The sequence below is a fragment of the Physeter macrocephalus genome, chromosome 15 (genome assembly GCF_002837175.3).
Source record: "Physeter macrocephalus isolate SW-GA chromosome 15, ASM283717v5, whole genome shotgun sequence".
NCBI classification, from domain to species: domain Eukaryota; kingdom Metazoa; phylum Chordata; class Mammalia; order Artiodactyla; family Physeteridae; genus Physeter; species Physeter macrocephalus.
Genome location: NC_041228.1, coordinates 35,678,680 through 35,697,566, shown reverse-complemented (window position 1 = coordinate 35,697,566; position 18,887 = coordinate 35,678,680). Strand labels below are relative to the sequence as shown.

The 18,887-nt window shown below is 38.5% G+C and overlaps 1 protein-coding gene across 2 annotated transcripts; it reads right to left on the bottom strand.

Moving 5' to 3' along the window:
• Positions 1–964: 964 nt before the first annotated feature.
• Positions 965–18,839, bottom strand: PABPC1 (poly(A) binding protein cytoplasmic 1). 2 transcript variants are annotated; one of them, XM_007104853.4, is made up of 15 exons: positions 18,140–18,839; positions 14,798–14,991; positions 14,475–14,590; positions 12,218–12,348; positions 10,819–10,913; positions 10,345–10,482; positions 10,032–10,127; positions 5,528–5,800; positions 5,213–5,303; positions 4,474–4,584; positions 4,238–4,392; positions 3,598–3,682; positions 2,931–3,061; positions 2,247–2,340; positions 965–1,414 (listed from the first exon to the last, which is right to left on the bottom strand). In XM_007104853.4, the coding sequence occupies exons 1-14, from the start codon at positions 18,330–18,332 to the stop codon at positions 2,248–2,250; spliced, it is 1,902 nt and encodes a 633-aa protein (XP_007104915.1). In that variant the 5' UTR covers positions 18,333–18,839; the 3' UTR covers positions 965–1,414; position 2,247. The 2 variants fall into 2 exon arrangements, with proteins under 2 accessions (XP_007104915.1, XP_007104914.1); XM_007104852.4 differs by having other exon boundaries at positions 12,209–12,348; positions 18,140–18,838.
• Between the last annotated feature and the right edge of the window lie 48 nt (positions 18,840–18,887).

The window sequence follows — 18,887 nt, the reverse complement described above, 5'->3', positions numbered from 1 at the left end:
AAACTGTCAGAATAGGACAATGGCCAGGCAAACTACAAAATCATCACTGTAATGCCTACTAGGTACACTGATTTAAGCCATGGGATAGGAGGTGGGGTTTGGGTATATCGGGTTCCAAATGAAGCCAAGGTGAAAAGCATTCCAGGTACAGAAGCATCATAATGCTTCAACATGCAGGGAGGGCTGCCATTGTCATAGCCAAGGTTTTATTTGGATTTATTTATTTGCTCCCAAAGGCGAGAGAGCTAGAGTTGAGATCATTCTAGCATGGTGATGAGATAATCAGATATGCAACTTAGAAAGCTAACTCTGGCAGCAGTATGTAGAGAATGGAATAGAGTTAAAACTAGGCCATTCTCTAAAGTGCATTGAAATTGCCAGGAATATCTGGTTTAATGCATATGTCCTGGGCCCCAATCCTGATCTTCTACATCTATTCTCTAGATGTAGAAGCCCTATATCTTCATTATTCACTAGTACTTTGAATGATAAGGTATTACACTGAGATAAGTCCCAATCATCAAAGGACTTTTAAAAAGAAGGCTTAAAAAAAACGAATCCTAAATTTTGTACACTTAATACGTCGTCTTCAGTGTAATTTTTCTGTTATCTACACCCTCCTATCCAACAAATACAGTAGTTGTTACTGTTTTATACCACATAAATGAGAGTTTAAGCTAGTTATCTGCCAGCCTAGAAACCTTAACATAGTCATATACTGGCATCATCTCAAAAGATGTTAAGGTCATTTAACAAATAAAATATATGCCTTGATTCAAGAACTCACATGGAAATCTAAATTCATAAACTGCATTACAGACATTGTCTTATGCCTCTTTTCCATAAAACTAAGAAACCTCTGAAGTACCTTTCTCACGAAAGAGGTTCTTACACCAATTCCAGCTTATCCCCTATTTACCCAAGCCAATTACAAAGAGAAATAAAATAGCGTAACATCACTGTGCACTGTTTAAGGAATTTTTATTAAAGCAAGAATTTTATAATCCAAATTACGTTTCCTTGCTCAGTTATCAATTCTGTTATTTAAAACAGAAGTGACATTCTGAGCTATGCCACAGTAAAGAATTACAAAATTAAAGAAAGGAATGCTTTAAATTTTTGTACTTTGCTGAAAATTCTTTTTCCCAGGGTCTATAAAACATTAATTTGTTTTTATATTTTACTATTTTTTTTGGTTTTTTTTGTTGTTGTTTTTAAATCAATAAGTAATCTAGGACTAGCATTACGTTTGCTAGACCTGGCATTTGCTCGGTACATAAGGTTCAAAGTTTCCTTTCCTTTTTTTATTTATTTTATATTTTGCAATGTTTTTTTTCCATAATATTTAAGTTTTTCGATGTTTAGGTATTTTTCTTCGGTGAAGCATGAGTTTCTTTTCGTGGTCCCTGATCATCTGTAAATGTGGGGGGAAAGAAGATTATAATCATCAAATTTGAGAGACAGAACTTAATGATTCCAACCACTAAAAAGAAAGGATCTTTACCTAAGTGACAGAGGTGCTAATTATAGCTATAATAATGGCAGTCGTATTACAATATATAAGTGTATCCAGTTAACATGTTACACACCTTAAATTTTCATTGTTATATGTCAAATATTTTAACCAAACAAGAAAAATAACAGGACCAATACTGACACTTGTTAGTATTAAAGCCCGTGGCCAAATTCAGCCTGTTTACAGGCTGCTTCTGTAAAGCTCTACTGGACCACAGCCATACCCACTGGTTTACATGTTGTCTGTGGCTGTTCTCACATTAACGGTGGAGCAGAGTAGCTTCAACACGTAACTGGCCCCCGAAGCCCCAACTATTTCCTATTTTACAGAAAAGCTTTGCCCATCCCCTGGCTCTGGCTACATAGCTACATCACCCCATTTCTTGGGGGTAACGGAAGGCAACAGCAGAGGCCAAAAGGCAACTGTCATTGCTGCCACCCAAGAAAATGTATTAAGCTATGAAAAGTCCTCCAAGAAGAGCTATACAGGGCCAACCCCTGTTACAGCCATTTAATACAAATTACCATACAAAATGCTTGAAAGGGCTCTGATCTTAAAAAATTCAAGTCAATACCAGGGTAACAGGTAAAGTTTCCTTGAATTCCTCTCTGTATCTCTACTTCGAAAAATTTGCAATGCATTTGAATTAATGGTAAAATGAGTTTTTGCTATGTTTCAAAATATGCTCAAACTGTTAAAATAAAATAAGAAACACAGAGGGCAGGCTCACTTTAAACAGTTGGAACCCCAGTGGCACTGTTAACTGCTTTCTGGGCAGCCTCTTTTGCTTGGTGGGCTTGTAGTACAGCTACAGCTTCATCAACCTGAAAAAAAGAAAAACTGGCTCTGAGAAATAATAATTAGACGATAATTTCAAATTGACAACACACAAATGTCCAACAAAGGCAAACTCCTTTCCTCAGATGAAAGTGGAAACAACTGTTATTGAAAAACATTCCAACTATATCCGTATCTTTTGGGTTCCATTCCACCACGGTTCTAGAATTAAGAACCTCTTGCACTTCTTACTCTCTCCCCACCAAAAATCCCCCAAAGTTGAGAAATATCAGCAAACATCCCTTCCTCCAATAAAGACGCAGCACAGTTTTAAGAGAGCACGAACACTGGAGTTACAGTGACTGGATTTGAAACCAGGCTCTGCCATTCACTAGCTGCTTTGTGAGCACTGGGCAAATTACTTAACCTCTCTATGCTTCAGTTTCCCCATGTATAAAATGGGGATAACAGCACCATAGGTTATTATTTGGATTTTCAATTAATATTTATAAAGCTCTTAGAACTGTGCATGACTTGTATAAAGCACTTATAAATGTCCTAGAAAATAAGTTCCTACAAAACATCTTGGAATATGTACTATAAGAAGCTACTAGATAAATGATAAAATTTAAATTACCTTAGAACGGAGAGACTCTGGAGACTCAAGCATATGAAGAAGTTCTGAATTATCAATCTCCAACAACATGCCAGTGATTTTACCAGCAAGAGTAGGGTGCATGGCTTGAATTAGAGGAAAGAGCCGTTCACCTAGGAACAAAAACATTCAAACACTCCTTCAATCAAAAAAAACAAAATATTTTTAAGGCATCTACCATATTAAAACTGGGGTTTAAGAACCTTTTGTATACAGCAAATAAATGCTAACCCATAATCCACCATTTCAGTATCTTTCATGAGAAGATTGCTATAAAACGAACTGAGATCTACCACAAGGCAATTAATTCTTGGCAGTTGTCAGTTTGCCAAAAAAAAAGATGAACTGAAGCTATGTTTACTATTGAAGTGTTAAATCTGTGCTCAGGCAAAATCAAAGTGGTTACTCATTTGGTTCAAATTCCTTCTTCCAAAATGTGGCAGGGTACATGGCAAGCAATGCCCTATTACGCTGTCCACCAAAGGCAACGTTTTAGTAGCTTTTCCAGGCAGACAAACTGTGCCATCATAACCACTCATGCCAATTCACATCCTGCCACCCTAGCTTGTCATTTTTAGGTACAGAGGAGGTCTAAATGTCTTCCTATTTCTGGTCTCTATAACTGACTAGGTGGGACAAAGGTACTTACCCAACATTTGCTTCTGTTCTTGAGGAGGGGCAGATGCCAACATGGAAGCAGTCAAAGGCTCCTGACCTTGTACATGAACAGCAGGCTAGAAAGAAAATGGGAAAATTCCTAAGTTTAAAAAGTACAGAAGTAATGGCAAGTACAAATACAGCCATCACTGGAAATTAACTGGATAAAGACTGTAATCTAAACATAAATAGAAGCTGAGTGATTCAGAAATACAGCCTAAGGTAGCTATATTAACACCTAAGTGCTCAAGTATTATAAGCACAGGGGATGTTGAATTTTCTTTATCTGGAGTATTCTTTGGAATCATACTTCTACTATGATCAACGACGATTTTGGTCCTAGGGTCAAAAAGAAAAAGGTAAGCCAAATCTCACAAACTAAACTTTATTTCACCCTTTCTAACAACTATGCCAGACAAAACTCTCATATCTCATAAGTAATTCAGGATGAGGGACTGCTGAATGCTTGTCTAGTTCCTAGGGTATAGCACATAGAAGACATTTTTACATACTATCAATTAGCAGCACCTCAACAAGATGTTCTACATAGCTTAAGCTCTCATGCATCATACAGTTGTCTTTGACTGAGATCAAGGACTGTCATCTTTATAAAGAAATCATTAAATCCACACCTGCTGCATGGTAACTTGTGGCTGTGCGTTAAGATGTTGTTGAGGATTGCGAACTCCCGCAGCGTATTTATACTGTGGAACGGTGCGAACAGCAGGAGTAGCTGCAGCTGCAGCAGCTGCAGGACGTGGACCCATTGTCTGTGTTGATGTGTTAGCTAAAAAAATAAAAAGATTTTCGTATTTATCTTGCTATTTCAAATTGGAGACCAACTTTTACAGGAAGGGTTAAGACTCACCAACACGCTGTGTCGACATGACTCGTGGAACCTGTGAAGAAGCTGGTCTCATAGTACTAAATGGCGGTCTAGGAGCGGCTGGGCGGATAGCACCGGGCATATTTTGGAATGCTACGTTTAAAGATATGAACACACATTAACTGGGAAAAAGTCACCAAGTGTTCATGCCACTTTTTCAGAGCTGAGGTTTGCACAAAAGGCTATAGATGACCAAATATAAACAAACCATTTTTAAAAGCTTAGGCTCCTATATGCCATTTCTCCAGACTTAATCATATCAGAGCATCAGTAAATAAAAAATTTTCATTCATACAAGGACAAGTACTTATTAATATCTGAATATGATACATGAACCTGATTCTAAGTGTTCCTGCAATACAGCACTATTCCACAGGACATGGCTGAAAATGCCTGGACCCTGGTCCTCATACATGGAACAAGATCTTTTAAAACTACTGCCTAACCAAATATGAAATTGAGTTGGATGCATTCCCAAACTTGTCATAAAGGAAAATCAAAACAGCATAGATACTGCTGTCTTAAGGAATGGTGAAACATTTTACAATTCTTTTTTAAAAACAAAATGCTAGGATCCCCAAAATGAACACCCATAAAAATAAACTATAAAAAGCAACAGCTAATATACCCTTGGGATATAACAGCTAATTCGCCTCATTTATGTTTTTAGTTCAAATACTTTGCAACCTTAAAAAAAAAAAAAAAAAAAAAAAAAGCTTACGATGAGGTCTGGCACCCTGAGCAGTCCAGCGAGGACTTGGTCTTAGTTGAGCAATTTGGCTAGGAGGATAGTATGCAGCACGGTTCTGAGTCTGTAGAAAGCAAGCAAATGTATCAGCTAAAGAAAAAAGCAAATAATGCAACTAGTTATGCACTCAAAACATTTAGCAGGTCCTCACACTATAAGCATTTTTCAAATCCAATCATAATTAACATCTCTTCATCTTAGGGCTTTATTTTTTAGTGGGGCACAAAACATTAAAGATGACTGCAGAGGAAAACCTTCATGAGGTTTTTGTTCTCTTCTAAAACCTACCTGTGGGATAGCTGCCATGAAGTAACCTGAAGGAGGTGCTGGCTGGTAGGGGTTGATTACAGGGTTGGGCACAGCTCTTACACTTGCCATTCTCTGCATATACTGGTTAGTGAGGTGAGCCTGGCGCTCTTCTTTGCGCTGAGCTAAAGCTACATACAATGGCTTGGTGGCCACAATTCTACCATTCATTTCTGTAACTGCTTTAGTGGCTTCTTCTGGGGAGGAGAAACACACAAATCCAAACCCTTTGCTGCGACCACCCTCCATCATAACCTATTAAAAGAAAATGGAAGAAACCACATGATTAATGCAATGGTAGGATGAGGCACAAAAAGCAGAGTATCAACTATGGCCACCGACTCACATTTAACTAAACCCTATCAATGCTTTCATCATTTTTTCCCACAATTTTCCCCTTAATATCCAAATATTAAGGGTAAACTACATGCATGCATTATCCCAGCCAAGCAAAAGAAGTAAAGGGGTGGAGGTACAATAGCAACTTTGTTAAAATTTTAGATTTTCAATATTGTTTTAATTTCTAATTCTAAATACAATCAAGGCCTACTAAATTTTAGCACCACTAAAAACATGCACAATTAAAATTTGACTATTCTAGCAATTCGAGCTGACAAGATGCTTTTATTACTCATTAGAGGGGAGGAAAAAGCAGTTGAATATCATAATATCCACATTTTAAAATTAAAATTTCACATTCAAGACCATAAGGGCCATAAATATTGGGGTATAAACAATATTCAGGAAGCTCACAATGACTCACAATCGTTTAAACAAGCAATGAGGAGATGCGAAGAACTTCTCAGTAGCCTTGCAATACACATAAGCATGCTATACAGCTACATTAAACAGCATGCTGGTGGCACAGAACAAACAAAACAGCAATCAAACAGAGACCAATGATCTTACATAAATGCGGAATCACAACAACAAAACAAACAACAGGGCTCAAGGATACAGAGAACAGACTGGTGGTTGCCAAAGAGGTACGGGGTGAAGGTAGCTAAAAAGTACAAACTCCCAGGTATAAAGCAAGTCATGGGGTCGTATTGTACAGCATGGGGACTACAGATAATACTATATTATACATCTGAAAGTTGCTGAGAGTGGATCTTTACAGTTACCATTACAAGAAAAAAAAAGTTTTTTAACTATGGTAATGAATGGTAACTAGACTTATTGTGATCACTTTGCAGTATATACAAATATCAAACAATTGTTGTACACTTGAATATGTTTTATGTCAATTACATCTCAAAAAACAGAGTCCAGAAACATACCCACGCAATTATGGGAACTTTGTATGTTAAAGCTACATTTTAAAACAGTGGGGAAGGGCTTCCCTGGTGGCGCAGTGGTTGGGAGTCCTCCTGCCGATGCGGGGGACATGGGTTCGTGCCCCGCTGGAACCTGGAGGAGGACAGTACCTAGAGGAAAAGCCTTCTGAGGGTGTGTGTGTGTGTGTGTGTGTGTGTGTGTGTGTGTGAGAGAGAGAGAGAGAGAGAGAGAGAGAGAGAAAATACAGAATTCCCATTATAGAAACCAGGCCTAAACGGGAAGGAAACTAGTCTTGCAGATACCAAAAATGGGTCTAAGAACAGTAGGTTGTCCTAGGGCTGGAGGATGGAAATTGTTTAGACTATCCAGAAAACTGGAACCTGGAGGAGGACAGTACCTAGAGGAAAAGCCTTCTGAGGGAGTGTGTGTGTGTGTGTGTGTGTGTGTGTGTGTGTGAGAGAGAGAGAGAGAAAGAGAGAGAGAGAGAGAGAGAGAGGGACAAGAGCTCGTAATAATAATTTCTTAGTGCATCTTTGGCTTATACATGTACCTAGAATGGGTTTCCTGTACCTCTAAGGGGCTTAGACCATTCTAGCCCTCCAGACTTTTATGTGACATATAAATGAGAATAAATAATAAAAACCAAAGAAAGTTAATAGAAATAAAGAAATGATGGGGGAGGGGGAGAAGGAGAAGGAGAAGGGATAAGAAAGGGGGAGGGGAGGAGGAGACAGAAGGGAAGCAGGGAGAAATTGTTTGGTATTTTAAACTTAGATTACGTTAAGTACTGGGAAACTGCTTTAGGAACATTAACCTTTTAAAAACGTACACACAGAAATTCCCATCCAATATGTTTAGTTAGTTGAATCCTTGGACTGAGTGTGCATATTGTTCAGAAATGAAAGAATGAGGTACTATGAGAGTAGAGTCAGAAGAGAAAGGTTTAGGTCCAGGAATATAGTTTTTTGCTGGAAAAAAATTGCTGTTTTTTTAAAAAAACTCTTGGTTAGGTGGTAACATTGTGTTGAAGCTCTAACAATAGATGACTTGGGTGTCAAAATCCAAAATGCCAGTTTCCGGGCTTCCCTGGTGGCACAGTGGTTGAGAGTCCGCCTGCCGATGCAGGGGACACGGGCTCGAGCCCCAGTCCGGGAAGATCCCACATGCCGCGGAGCGGCTGGGCCCGTGGGCCGTGGCCGCTGAGCCTGCGCGTCTGGAGCCTGCGCTCCGTGGCGGAAGAGGCCGCGATGGGGGGGCGTACCGTAAAAAAAAAAAAAAAAAAACAGTGGGGAAAAGACGGACTTTGGACTATCTAGTACGTGGTACAAAGGGATAATTGTGAATTAACTTAGAGCTCTTATTCACATCACATTGAAAAAAATCAAATTGCCAGATAAGATTCTGTATCTGAACAGAAGATGCAAAAATACAGGGAAAATCTAAGATGACACAAGACCCCCAAAGTCCTAAGTGGAAAACTTGGAGAAAATACTTGCAACATAAAACAAAATGCTGACATGAAATTTCCCCTAAATCAATAAAGATAACCTACGCAGTATAAAAATATGCAAAGAATAGGCTAAACAAGTAAACACATAAAAAGTACATCTCATTTAAAAAGATGTATCCCACTTTCTACTAAATTGACAAAGACTAGTAGTAATTTAATTTGTTCAGCCTTTTTGGGACAATTCAGTTGTATGAATTTTAAATACACACACACACACACTAACCAGAAACTTCAATTCTTGAACTTCAGAAATACTGGTATGTGTGCAAAGATACATGTATAAAGATGTTTGTTAGAGTGGTGGGTCTAACAGTGTTAGCATGCAAAGCAAACCAAAGGACCAATAATACAGGCACAGTAGAATAAGTTATGGTACATCTATACCATGAATATTCAGCCCTTAGCGAAAAATGAGAAAATGCCTGAAATAAATATGTACCTAGATCTGTTAAATAAAAAGACAAGTTGCAGAATAGGTATACTATGATCCTGTTTTATAAAAACTGCTTATACGTATACAAAAAGTATACAAGCATGGAAAATTATCTGGGAAGGCCAACCAAACTCCTTTTGAAGACTGAAAATGAAAAATGGAGGGGTCACCTTTTTACACGTCTGTCTTGACCAATTTGTTTTTCAGCAAGCATTATCAAATTAACATAATGACCTCCTCTCCCAGAATTCCTGCGAAACTTTTTCACCTCCTTGCCAACGGCGATATGATCCACAAAGGACTTTTTGAAAAGGACTTAATAAAGACCCTCCTTTGTAAAACATGCATGCTTCTTCATACATTCAAAATAAACTGATGCACAATATTCATTTAAATGATTTTCAGGAACATACTGAGGATAAACAAACTCAGGAATAGATTCTGTCATACTCCAGGTTCTCTTACAAAAGCACAGGCTGAATGAAACAGAAGACAACTACATCACTTGCATTTTTATGTGTATTCTCCTCTACTATGCTCCTTAACATTCTATCATAGAAGTTCCCTCAGTCAATGGGGTTGCAGAGTAGAAAGATCAGCCACGAGGTCACTCCAGAGCACTCAGTTTTAATTTTTCCTGTACTCTTTTGAGATCTGTTTAAAGTTTTAGATACTCTTCCCACCTCTCAAGGTACATACATACAGAACTTTAAATACAGAAGGATTCTTGGGCCATGGACACCAGAAAAAACACCTAAAGCAGAGGTTCTTATATCAAAATTCCAGAATTTAAACTAGAATCTTACTGTTGTATTTCTTAATTTCTGATTTCAAGTAAAAGCAAACATGATCTCTACCTTTACTGTTAGGGGGCTTTAAGTTTGACTCCCCAGAGTGAATTCTGTAAGCAAATATAGATTAGCTCAAATAGTAACAATTACAAGTCCCTAATAAATTGCTTTCTTTAACCAGTAAAATAACTAGTTTAACAGAGTACAGAACAGTGCATATCATGTGATGATCGATCACTATGGTCATCAAATGCAGCCTTTCCAGCCACTTCAAATCTGAATATGTTTTTGGAGTAATGAAGCAAAGATATGACTTTCTGAAAAATGAAAGGCTGATTTTTTAAAGAAAAAACTATTTGACCATTCATTTATAAAGAAAAACAGTCCATATGAAATATAAAATTTATATACATATATCCATGGGCATGGATTTTCCCTAAATCTTAAAAAAAAAAAGTGTATCATATGCTTTACCTTTGCACTAGTGATTGTACCAAACGGAGAAAACTCTTTCCGGAGACGTTCATCATCAATACCATCATCAAGATTTTTCACATAAAGGTTAACACCCTAAAAAAAAAAAATAAAATAAAATAAAGAAAAAAAATTTAGAAAAAGGAAAAAGAAAACCATAGTGGTACTTAAGCATACTTCCTATTATCTTATCCCATGTTTCCTCTCCTTTTCCCCTCTCAAACCCTCCAGTTACCTGTCAGTAACTGAAATGAACATAAAATAGATTTCCTCATCACTGTCTTATTTTTGCTCGTTCAGTTAAAAAATGAACCTGGTATCTGGTGATCCTATCTTGCTTCATCTGTTCAAATTTGCGCTTAAGTTCTGTCTGTCGTTCCACTTTTTTCTGGGCTCGACCAACGTAAATTTGTTTTCCATTGAGCTCCTTTCCGTTCATCTCATCCACAGCCTTACAAAGACCACAAAATTTTAATTACTAGCTTGCAATATATAAATTCATTTTTGAACAATAAAGAAAATTTGTTAGATTATAAAAGCTAAAGATGGACCCACCATAAAAACTAAACTTTGAGGTTTTAAGACAACAGAGGTTTTCAATTTACACCCTCAAAATATAGAAAATGCAAGTAATTCAAAACAATACATGTGGAGATGAACATGTAGACTAGCCGTTGGTACGCATGTGTATTTCAATGCAAGAGCAACTCAACTTTATACCCCCACATCTTACTGTAAAATACAGAAAAACCCACACTGCCCTTGGTTATTATATTTTAAGTCTTACTTTCTGTGCATCTTCATGCCTTTCAAAGCTTACAAATCCAAAACCTTTGGATTTTCCACTCTCATCAGTCATTACTTTCACACTTAAGGCAGGTCCTAAAAACAAATTTTTTTTTAATGATTCAAAGGTATTCCATACAACATTTAGTTTATACATTTCAAGTTTCAATACACAAACAAAGCCATGAAAAAAATATAAAAATGGGTATTAAAAAAAACTCCAAGCCTCCAGAAATTTATCCCGCCTATAACCACCCTCTTCTCTCCCACCATGGGCACTAAATATTCTCTTAAAGACCCTTTATTTCTACTAAGAAGCTAAATAAATAGTCTATTCCCTGAAACACTCCTCCTTCCATTTAAGGAGGTATGTTTTAGACAAATGTAAATGGTGATGAAGTTTTATTCTTAGCATTAGTATAAAACAAATGCATTATTTTAAAACAATTTGCTTTTCTTTAAGAATTTTTAAGCCTTGGCCCACTTGATTTTCAACAAGGAGTAGAGGAAACACGGGGTTTGACCTTTGACATAGCAGAAGCACCTGGAGGAGGTGGCATGTTTCTGAAGACACATATTCCCCCACCACCCCCTCAAATAAAACAGACTTAACTGAAGTGCTAAGTATTATCTCAGGTAGGTGGGGAAAAAAGATTAAAAATCACATCTGATTACAGAGAATCTGCAAGATGTATGGGCACACATCAACTGTTTAGAGGGTTCGATGTGGCATGCCAGCTTGGCAATAGTAAGGTATTAGATTTCCTCATTCTTTATGATTTGAAATGCTTTTAAAAAGGGGACACCTATTTAAGTTAAACAAAAAGGAAAGCAAAGGTAAGGGGCAAGTAAATCACCTGCAAGAGTACAATTTAAAGTTCATTTTCTGATCAGCTACACAACTATCTGAAGTGAGACCGGTTACACACTTCACAGGAAAATCTGGATCTTTGTCTTTAAAAGTCATTATTTTAAATTGCTCAAACATGATGCTGAGACTGGCCAAATATCCTAAAGCTGGCTAGCTTTCCTGTCCCATAATTAAAGACTACATTCCAACCTAAGTTGGCTGTGTCTCATGCAATGCCTCTGATGAGATGGGATCTGTTAGTGCATAAATCCAGCACAATTTCTTAACATAGCAAAAGCTTTTAAGATCTGTTCCAGTTACAGTCACACCTTACGGTGCTAATACAATGCTATTAACCTTTAAACTGGATAGAATTTTATTTATATGCTAGTATAATGGACTATCAGTAGCTTAATTCAAATAACTACAATATTTTAAAATATGTGAAGTCCCATTTATTTTTTAGTATAAAATATTAGCCCAAAGTAACATTGAACAATTACTCAGAACTGAGTATAAAAATTTAATTCAGACACATTACCAAACTTGCCAAAGAGATCCTTAAGGCGCTCATCATCCATGTCTTCTCCAAAATTCTTGATGTAAACATTGGTGAACTCTTTTGCCCTAGCTCCGAGTTCTGCTTCTCGTTCCTTACGAGACTTAAATCGTCCAACAAATCTAATAAAATAGATAAGAACTATAAAATTAGGTTCTATTTTATGAAGTTCAGGTTAATTAAGCCTGACGGTTGACTCTGTAATAGTTACTGATAACTTCAGAATCTCTAATAAAAAGCAAACTATAAAACAGAAATAGGACCTTAAGTGAAATGTGAGAACAAACCTCTTCACTATAATCATGAAAAAGAACATTTTTCTTAATACACACTCCTCTCCCTTCCTTCTAGCTAACCTAGGGTTAAGAAGATTACGCCCAGCGGTACAAACTAGTGGAGTATGCCTGCACCACGCCACTGAAAAGACAGAAAAGCTTTTATCGTTGCTGTTTCCACATGGCTCTTGCACTTCGTTTGCAATCTCCTAAAATATAAATTTAAGCTACTGAATTCTGTACTCTAACATACAACAGCCTGGAACAAATTTCTTTGCAGCATTATCAACAAAATGTGTTTCAAAAATTGAGGTTTTCCCTAAAAGTAGTACATGTGTCATTAAAGAATATAATATACATCAAAAAACCATGGCCCATAATCCCACCCAAATCATGACTGACTTTTCGTAGGCCTTTTTGTTCTCTGTGCTTAAGAACGTTAGTCCAGCACAATTCCTTTCCACAGGAGACACCTACATTTTATTCCCTTAGCCGCACCCCACACCTCCCCCCACCCATATGGTGCTGCTTCTCCATGCAATTAGTTTTATAAATGTTCTCAGTGGGAACATGATATTCCATTGTGGACAACAAAACTTTATTTTGTAAATAATGCCACAACGTTATGAAACTTTGTTATTTGTTCTTAGGATAGAGTTGCAGAAATCATGGCAGCTCGAAAGGTATATAAATGATCTGAAGTTTATACCTACAAACTGCTTTCCAAAAAGGGTTATGTCATTTTATACTCAAAAAACAGCAATAAATCAAGTTCTTTATTTAATCTAGACCTCCACCAGTGGTAGCCATTCTTTTTATTCCCCTAAAGCACTGCTGACAGGCAAAAGATAGTTTCATCTCTGAATACGAATGATGCTGAACATTTTTCTCATTTAAAGATGTATTATTTTTAAGAATTAGCCTTTGTAAACATTGTTCCCATTGAGGAGTTGCTGGTTTTCTTAGACTTGTATGGGGTTCTTTACATACTACAAAGCCTTTCCTTAATCATGTAATTGACGGAACTCAAACAGGTAACACCATGTGCATGACTTCTCCATGTACAGACTGACCACTTGATGCAGATTTATGAGAACCACACCTTAAGAGTGATGCAGTTGACCTGTAAGAACCAAACCCAATTTGCGTGCCATCACTGCAGTTTACATAAGCTCACAGCTCACTTACGATATGACCTCACAGCTGAATTTGCCTAATTAAGCAAAATCCACTGGCACTGAGGATAAAATTGAGATTTGTAATTTCTTTGGGCTCATAAAATCTGTATTTTTACAACTTGTAGCAGAAAGTCTTATAGAGGTTTTATCAGTGTCATTATTTTAAAAGTTTGAAACTTTTAAGAACAAGTTTATTTCAGAAAAGATTAATCATGAAGACTTCTGGTTTAATTACGATTTATCTTTACATGGGGAAGGGAGCCAAAAGGTGTTGAAACAACAATTATGACAATCTTTAAACTCCATCAATAAACTGTGGGAGTAAAGCCAAGCAGAGTGTCACCCTGGGCTCTGAATTTAGACCACTGGGTTTGTATCACAGTTTATCTGTCATACCAGCATGTAAATACAGGCAAGTTATTTTAGCTTCAGCTTTGAATGTAAAAGGGGCTAATTACTACCTTGGGAATTATAATTAAGTTTCTGCCTGGATTTCTAGTTTTTCAACTAACATGCACTTATTTTTGAAAAAGCTTTATATTCCAGCATACCTATCTTCTGCTGTTTCTTTTCTGTTTGAATGCTGACCACCTGTATTAATTCACTGTTACTTGTGTTACACTGAATGTGGAGAAAAGACAATTATAAGACAATTATAAAATCTACCAAGATGTGGTTTATTAATTTTCACTTTAGCTGTATCTCTTTTAAGAGCACAAATATATTACTTGTAAAATGCATGAACTGAACTATTAAAAGCATCTGAAGTATGATTAACTAAATATTTATACTTACACTTTGCGATCATTTAGAAGCATCCCATTCATTTTTTCAATAGCTCTTTCAGCTGCTTCTTGTGTCTCAAAATGCACAAATCCATAACCCTTGGAACCATTTTCATCACAAACCACCTAGGGAAAAATGTGTAATAATTTTTCATTACTTGCTATTGATTTAGCATTTTTCCAGTATTCAGATAACTTGTCAGCTACCTAACCTGGGCATTTGGGAAATAAAGATATTTATCCATTAACAGAGAGCATGGTTGCTATCTTAAGGAATAAACTACAAGTAACTAAAACACTGTAAGTATGTTTACCTGTCATATTTTTGCTTACCTTACATGAAAGGATGTTACCAAAAGCAGAAAATGTATCATACAGTGCTTTATTATCAATGGATTTGTCCAAATTTTTAATGAATATGTTGCCCACTCCACTTTTGCGAAGTGATGGATCACGCTGAGACCACATAATGCGTACTGGCTTGCCCTTTATAACATCAAAATTCATGGTGTCCAAAGCACGCTCCGCTGCAGGAAGGACATTTTCAAAATAAATATTATTTCAAAACTTTTATAGCCCACTTAAAATTATATAAACTATTGTGGAGGGAAGAGTAGGGCACATGGTCCCTCTACCTCTTTAAACTTCAAGAAGGCTGGACCTTACCTCATACCAGTCTAGATTTAAATTGTACAACGCAAAAAGAGAAGACAAATATCAAAAAACCCCAAATTTCCCACGTTAATTTGTTAATGGATGATGTATCGTTAAGAACTAACTTCTGAAACAACCTCTTCCTTTAATGGCCATGAAATTTAAAAGCACCTTTTTGTTCCTAGTCAACTGTAAAACCAAGACTCCCCCCTTCACAATCTGCTTAATAAGAAACATAAAAGACAGTAAGCAATTGTAGATTACCCACAAGCAGAGCAGTTTATGGATTTTCAAGCATTTTAACTTCTCTATTACTTGTCAAAATTGTTTCTTGCTTATCACTGTCAGTACTGTACAAAAATTAGTCCATTTTCTAAAAAAAAAAAAAAAAATCCTGACTTATTGGGGGGATTTCAGTGATTCATGGCACAATTCCTATGGCCATGTTTAAAAAAAAAAGGCTTTATCCATTCAGAAAGACTTGAATCAGGCTTTCAAAAATTAAAGTGAAGTTGGACGTACTTAGGTATGTAACACAAAACTTTTGAAATACCAGGTCTACGATAGTCACAATTCATTTTTAATGCTTTATTTACATATAAACCAATTTTATCTTAGATCACTCATTTACTTAATAACTGATGATTAATCAATTATTTCTGAATAGTGCTAGAAAATTTCAAAATCTACCCTATGATTACATCTATGAAGGATCAAATTATGTGCACCCACACCATTAAAGAAACACTTATTACAAAAGTTTAGACTCTAAATGGAAAAACATATCCTTAAGTAGAAAAGACTAGTCCCTAGAGTGGGAACACACAGTCCATTTGAAGTCCTGAAACACCAATTTTCACAAATTCCATGCTAGTGTTAACTGTAAAATTAGTGAGAGGACAAATTTTCCAGCCACTTCTTTCTATAAATGAAAAGTTTTAGGTTCTAGAAGATAGTGACAACTGTCAGCTCATTTATCAATTGACCACGCCTACTCAGCTCCCCTAGTTTTTTAGCTGACTTTGCTTGAGCTTCTTTTGAATGAGTCACCTCTTCCTGTTAAATTGGAAAATGGTCACTTTCAGAAGCTATTCTACAAATACATCAATGTAGCAACAAATAAGGGGGAGAAAAAAACGGAAACCACTGAAAATAATATTTGGAAAGACAATAATTTGTATATATAGAAATGAAATAAATGGAAGATGGAAAAATGCTACCTTCTTTTGAGTAGTTACAATACTGGTCTACTGGCAATAGATGGATAATACACAGTGAGTATACTGTAACCACGGTAACCTGAAGTTCAACTTTTCTAACCCCAAGAAATTTTAAAAATTGGTTTTTTTGGATTTAAAATTGTTAAATTTAGAAAGAATAACAGCCACTTTCAGAAGTTTACATTTCATGCTCTCTAGAATTTGTCCAAGTTTTCTCTATCAACTCTTCAGTTTGTGATTATCTGCCCCCAAATTATCTTCCCTGATCTTTCATTCAGCGATAAATCTTGACCAGAGTTGGGAAGAACCGTTATGGAGTGACATTTGGAGCTACTGCCTACAGAGCAAAAGGGCAGAAACCCTGCAGTGCAGTTTTACAACTTCGGGCTTGCTGTCAGTCAATAGCCTGCCTACCCAAAAATCTCAGTATTAACTTTACCTAGTGAAAAGCTGATCACTAAATAACTCCAGATCTGTTAATGAAATAAAAGTTTCAATTCCACCTTTAAGGCCTTTCCTACAAAAACAAAAATAAATTCCTTATGTTTTGTAACACTTGACATATATTCAAGCAGCCAGGGGGGAAAAGGGCAAAAGTGGACCATAAAATCAAGTGAAAATGACTTCTGCAAGTCAACTGGTCCAGATATAAAGAAAAATCCTGGCAAGTCATCAGGTCACATATCTGTCTGCCAAATTTTGGATTTTTTGCAAACTGTTTAACTTTACTTTAAAAATACAAGGTTAGCTGCGTCTTTTTCCCCATAAATTTCAAGCTGACTCTAGTGCTCAATCATTCCCCATGATGTATGGATATTCTGGACTACTTTATAAAAAAAGGAACCACCACTAGAATGCCACATAAGTATAATGGTCCAGTCCACGCGTCACTCACAAGTAACATTTTCCAGTCAAAATTGGTGACGGCATTTTTAAGTAAAATCCCTCAAAACCATAGAAACTATTTCAGAGGGAAAAAAATATTCCGAACAAATTACCACTACTACGCAACTAACTCGATTAAAAAAATCACAACTACCTAAATAGCCTGAGAAAACGATGGCCTCCAAAAGGGTTCTCTTCCACATCCCCTCCCTCCTAACCTGCTGTTAAGAGTGAGAAATGTGTTAACTAGGGGAAAAACCCCAATGCACGTCTCATTGGTAGTTTATACTTCCAGAGCCATCAGTCACTGACAAGTTACTAAGAACGGAATCAGAAGCCTGATGACCAACACCAGACCACCATATTAACTTTATTCTAAGTCCCCGTGGCTCCCCCAGGCGATTGGGCCAGTAGCCGGAACAGGCCTCGGGCCTGTGAGGTTACAGGGTTCAACACGTGGTATTTTTCGAGCAACGAAATGCATTTCCTGGGGCGTCCTGGAGCGCCGGCAAGAGCCTCGGGTGGTGGGAGCGCCTCCACCTATTACCGGAAAAGGGGGCTCGGCACTCAACACCCCAGAATCCCGCAACTACTGGCGGGAGCGTCGTGTTAGAACCCATTCTCACCCACCCTCCCGGCGCGTCATCACCCTAAAGTTTGAGAGCGGCTGAGGCCGAGAAAATGGTCGCAAAGGAGGAAGTGGCCCGGCGTACGAGGGGCGTGCGGCTGCCGGCAGCGCGGGTCCCCGCGGGCACTGGGAACCGGGGTACTGGCGCCCGAGCCTCGCCCCGCTGGCCCCGGGGAGGGCTGGTGACATGCCCTCCTGCCCCCTCCCCCCGAGCCCGCCGGCCTAACCCGCCCGCCGCCGCCGCCTGAGCCTCATGGCCGCCCGCCCGCCGTCGGGCCCGGCTCTCACCGTCTGCCGGCTGCTGGAAGTTCACATACGCGTAGCCCAACGAGCGGCGGGTGATCATGTCCCTGCAGACCCGGATGGAGAGGATGGGCCCGGCCGGGCTGAACTTCTCATAGAGCATCGCCTCGGTCACGTCGGGGTGTAGGTCCCCCACGTAGAGCGAGGCCATGGGGTAGCTGGGGGCGCTGGGGTTCATCTCGGCACGGCTGCCCGCAGGGCCACAGGCCGCGACCTTTCCGTGAGAGGAGAAGAGCGAGTGCTGGGGTCGCGGGCCGGAGCCGGGGGGAGGGGAGCGGGGGCAAGCGCAGAGGGACAAAAATCAACCGGAATCGAAAACTACTCAACAGCCGCAGAAAGGAGTCGATCCGCTGCCGCTGGCTGCTGGCTGCCGGCTGCCGGCTGGGGAGCGAGAGTGGCGGTGTCGGGTCCGGGCAGCGGGAAGGCCTCGGTCTCTTGGTTCCTTCTTGGAGCTGCTGCGGGGCCGCGGGCGGGCGGGTCGGTCTCGGTTGCTTCACCGGGTTATTTTATAAAACAGGAAGAAAAAAAAATAAAAGTCTCCGGCGGGGGAGACGCGGATATTTTGTAAATTTTTTTTGGGTTTTTTAGAAGATTTTTTAAGATTTTTTTTGGATTTTTTAAATAATAAATGTGTGTTCCGAGGCCGGAGCACACACTCCGCACTCTCAGCACTAACCGCCGGGGAGAAGGGGAAGCACCGCCTCCTGCACCCTCTACTTATACCCCGCGCCGC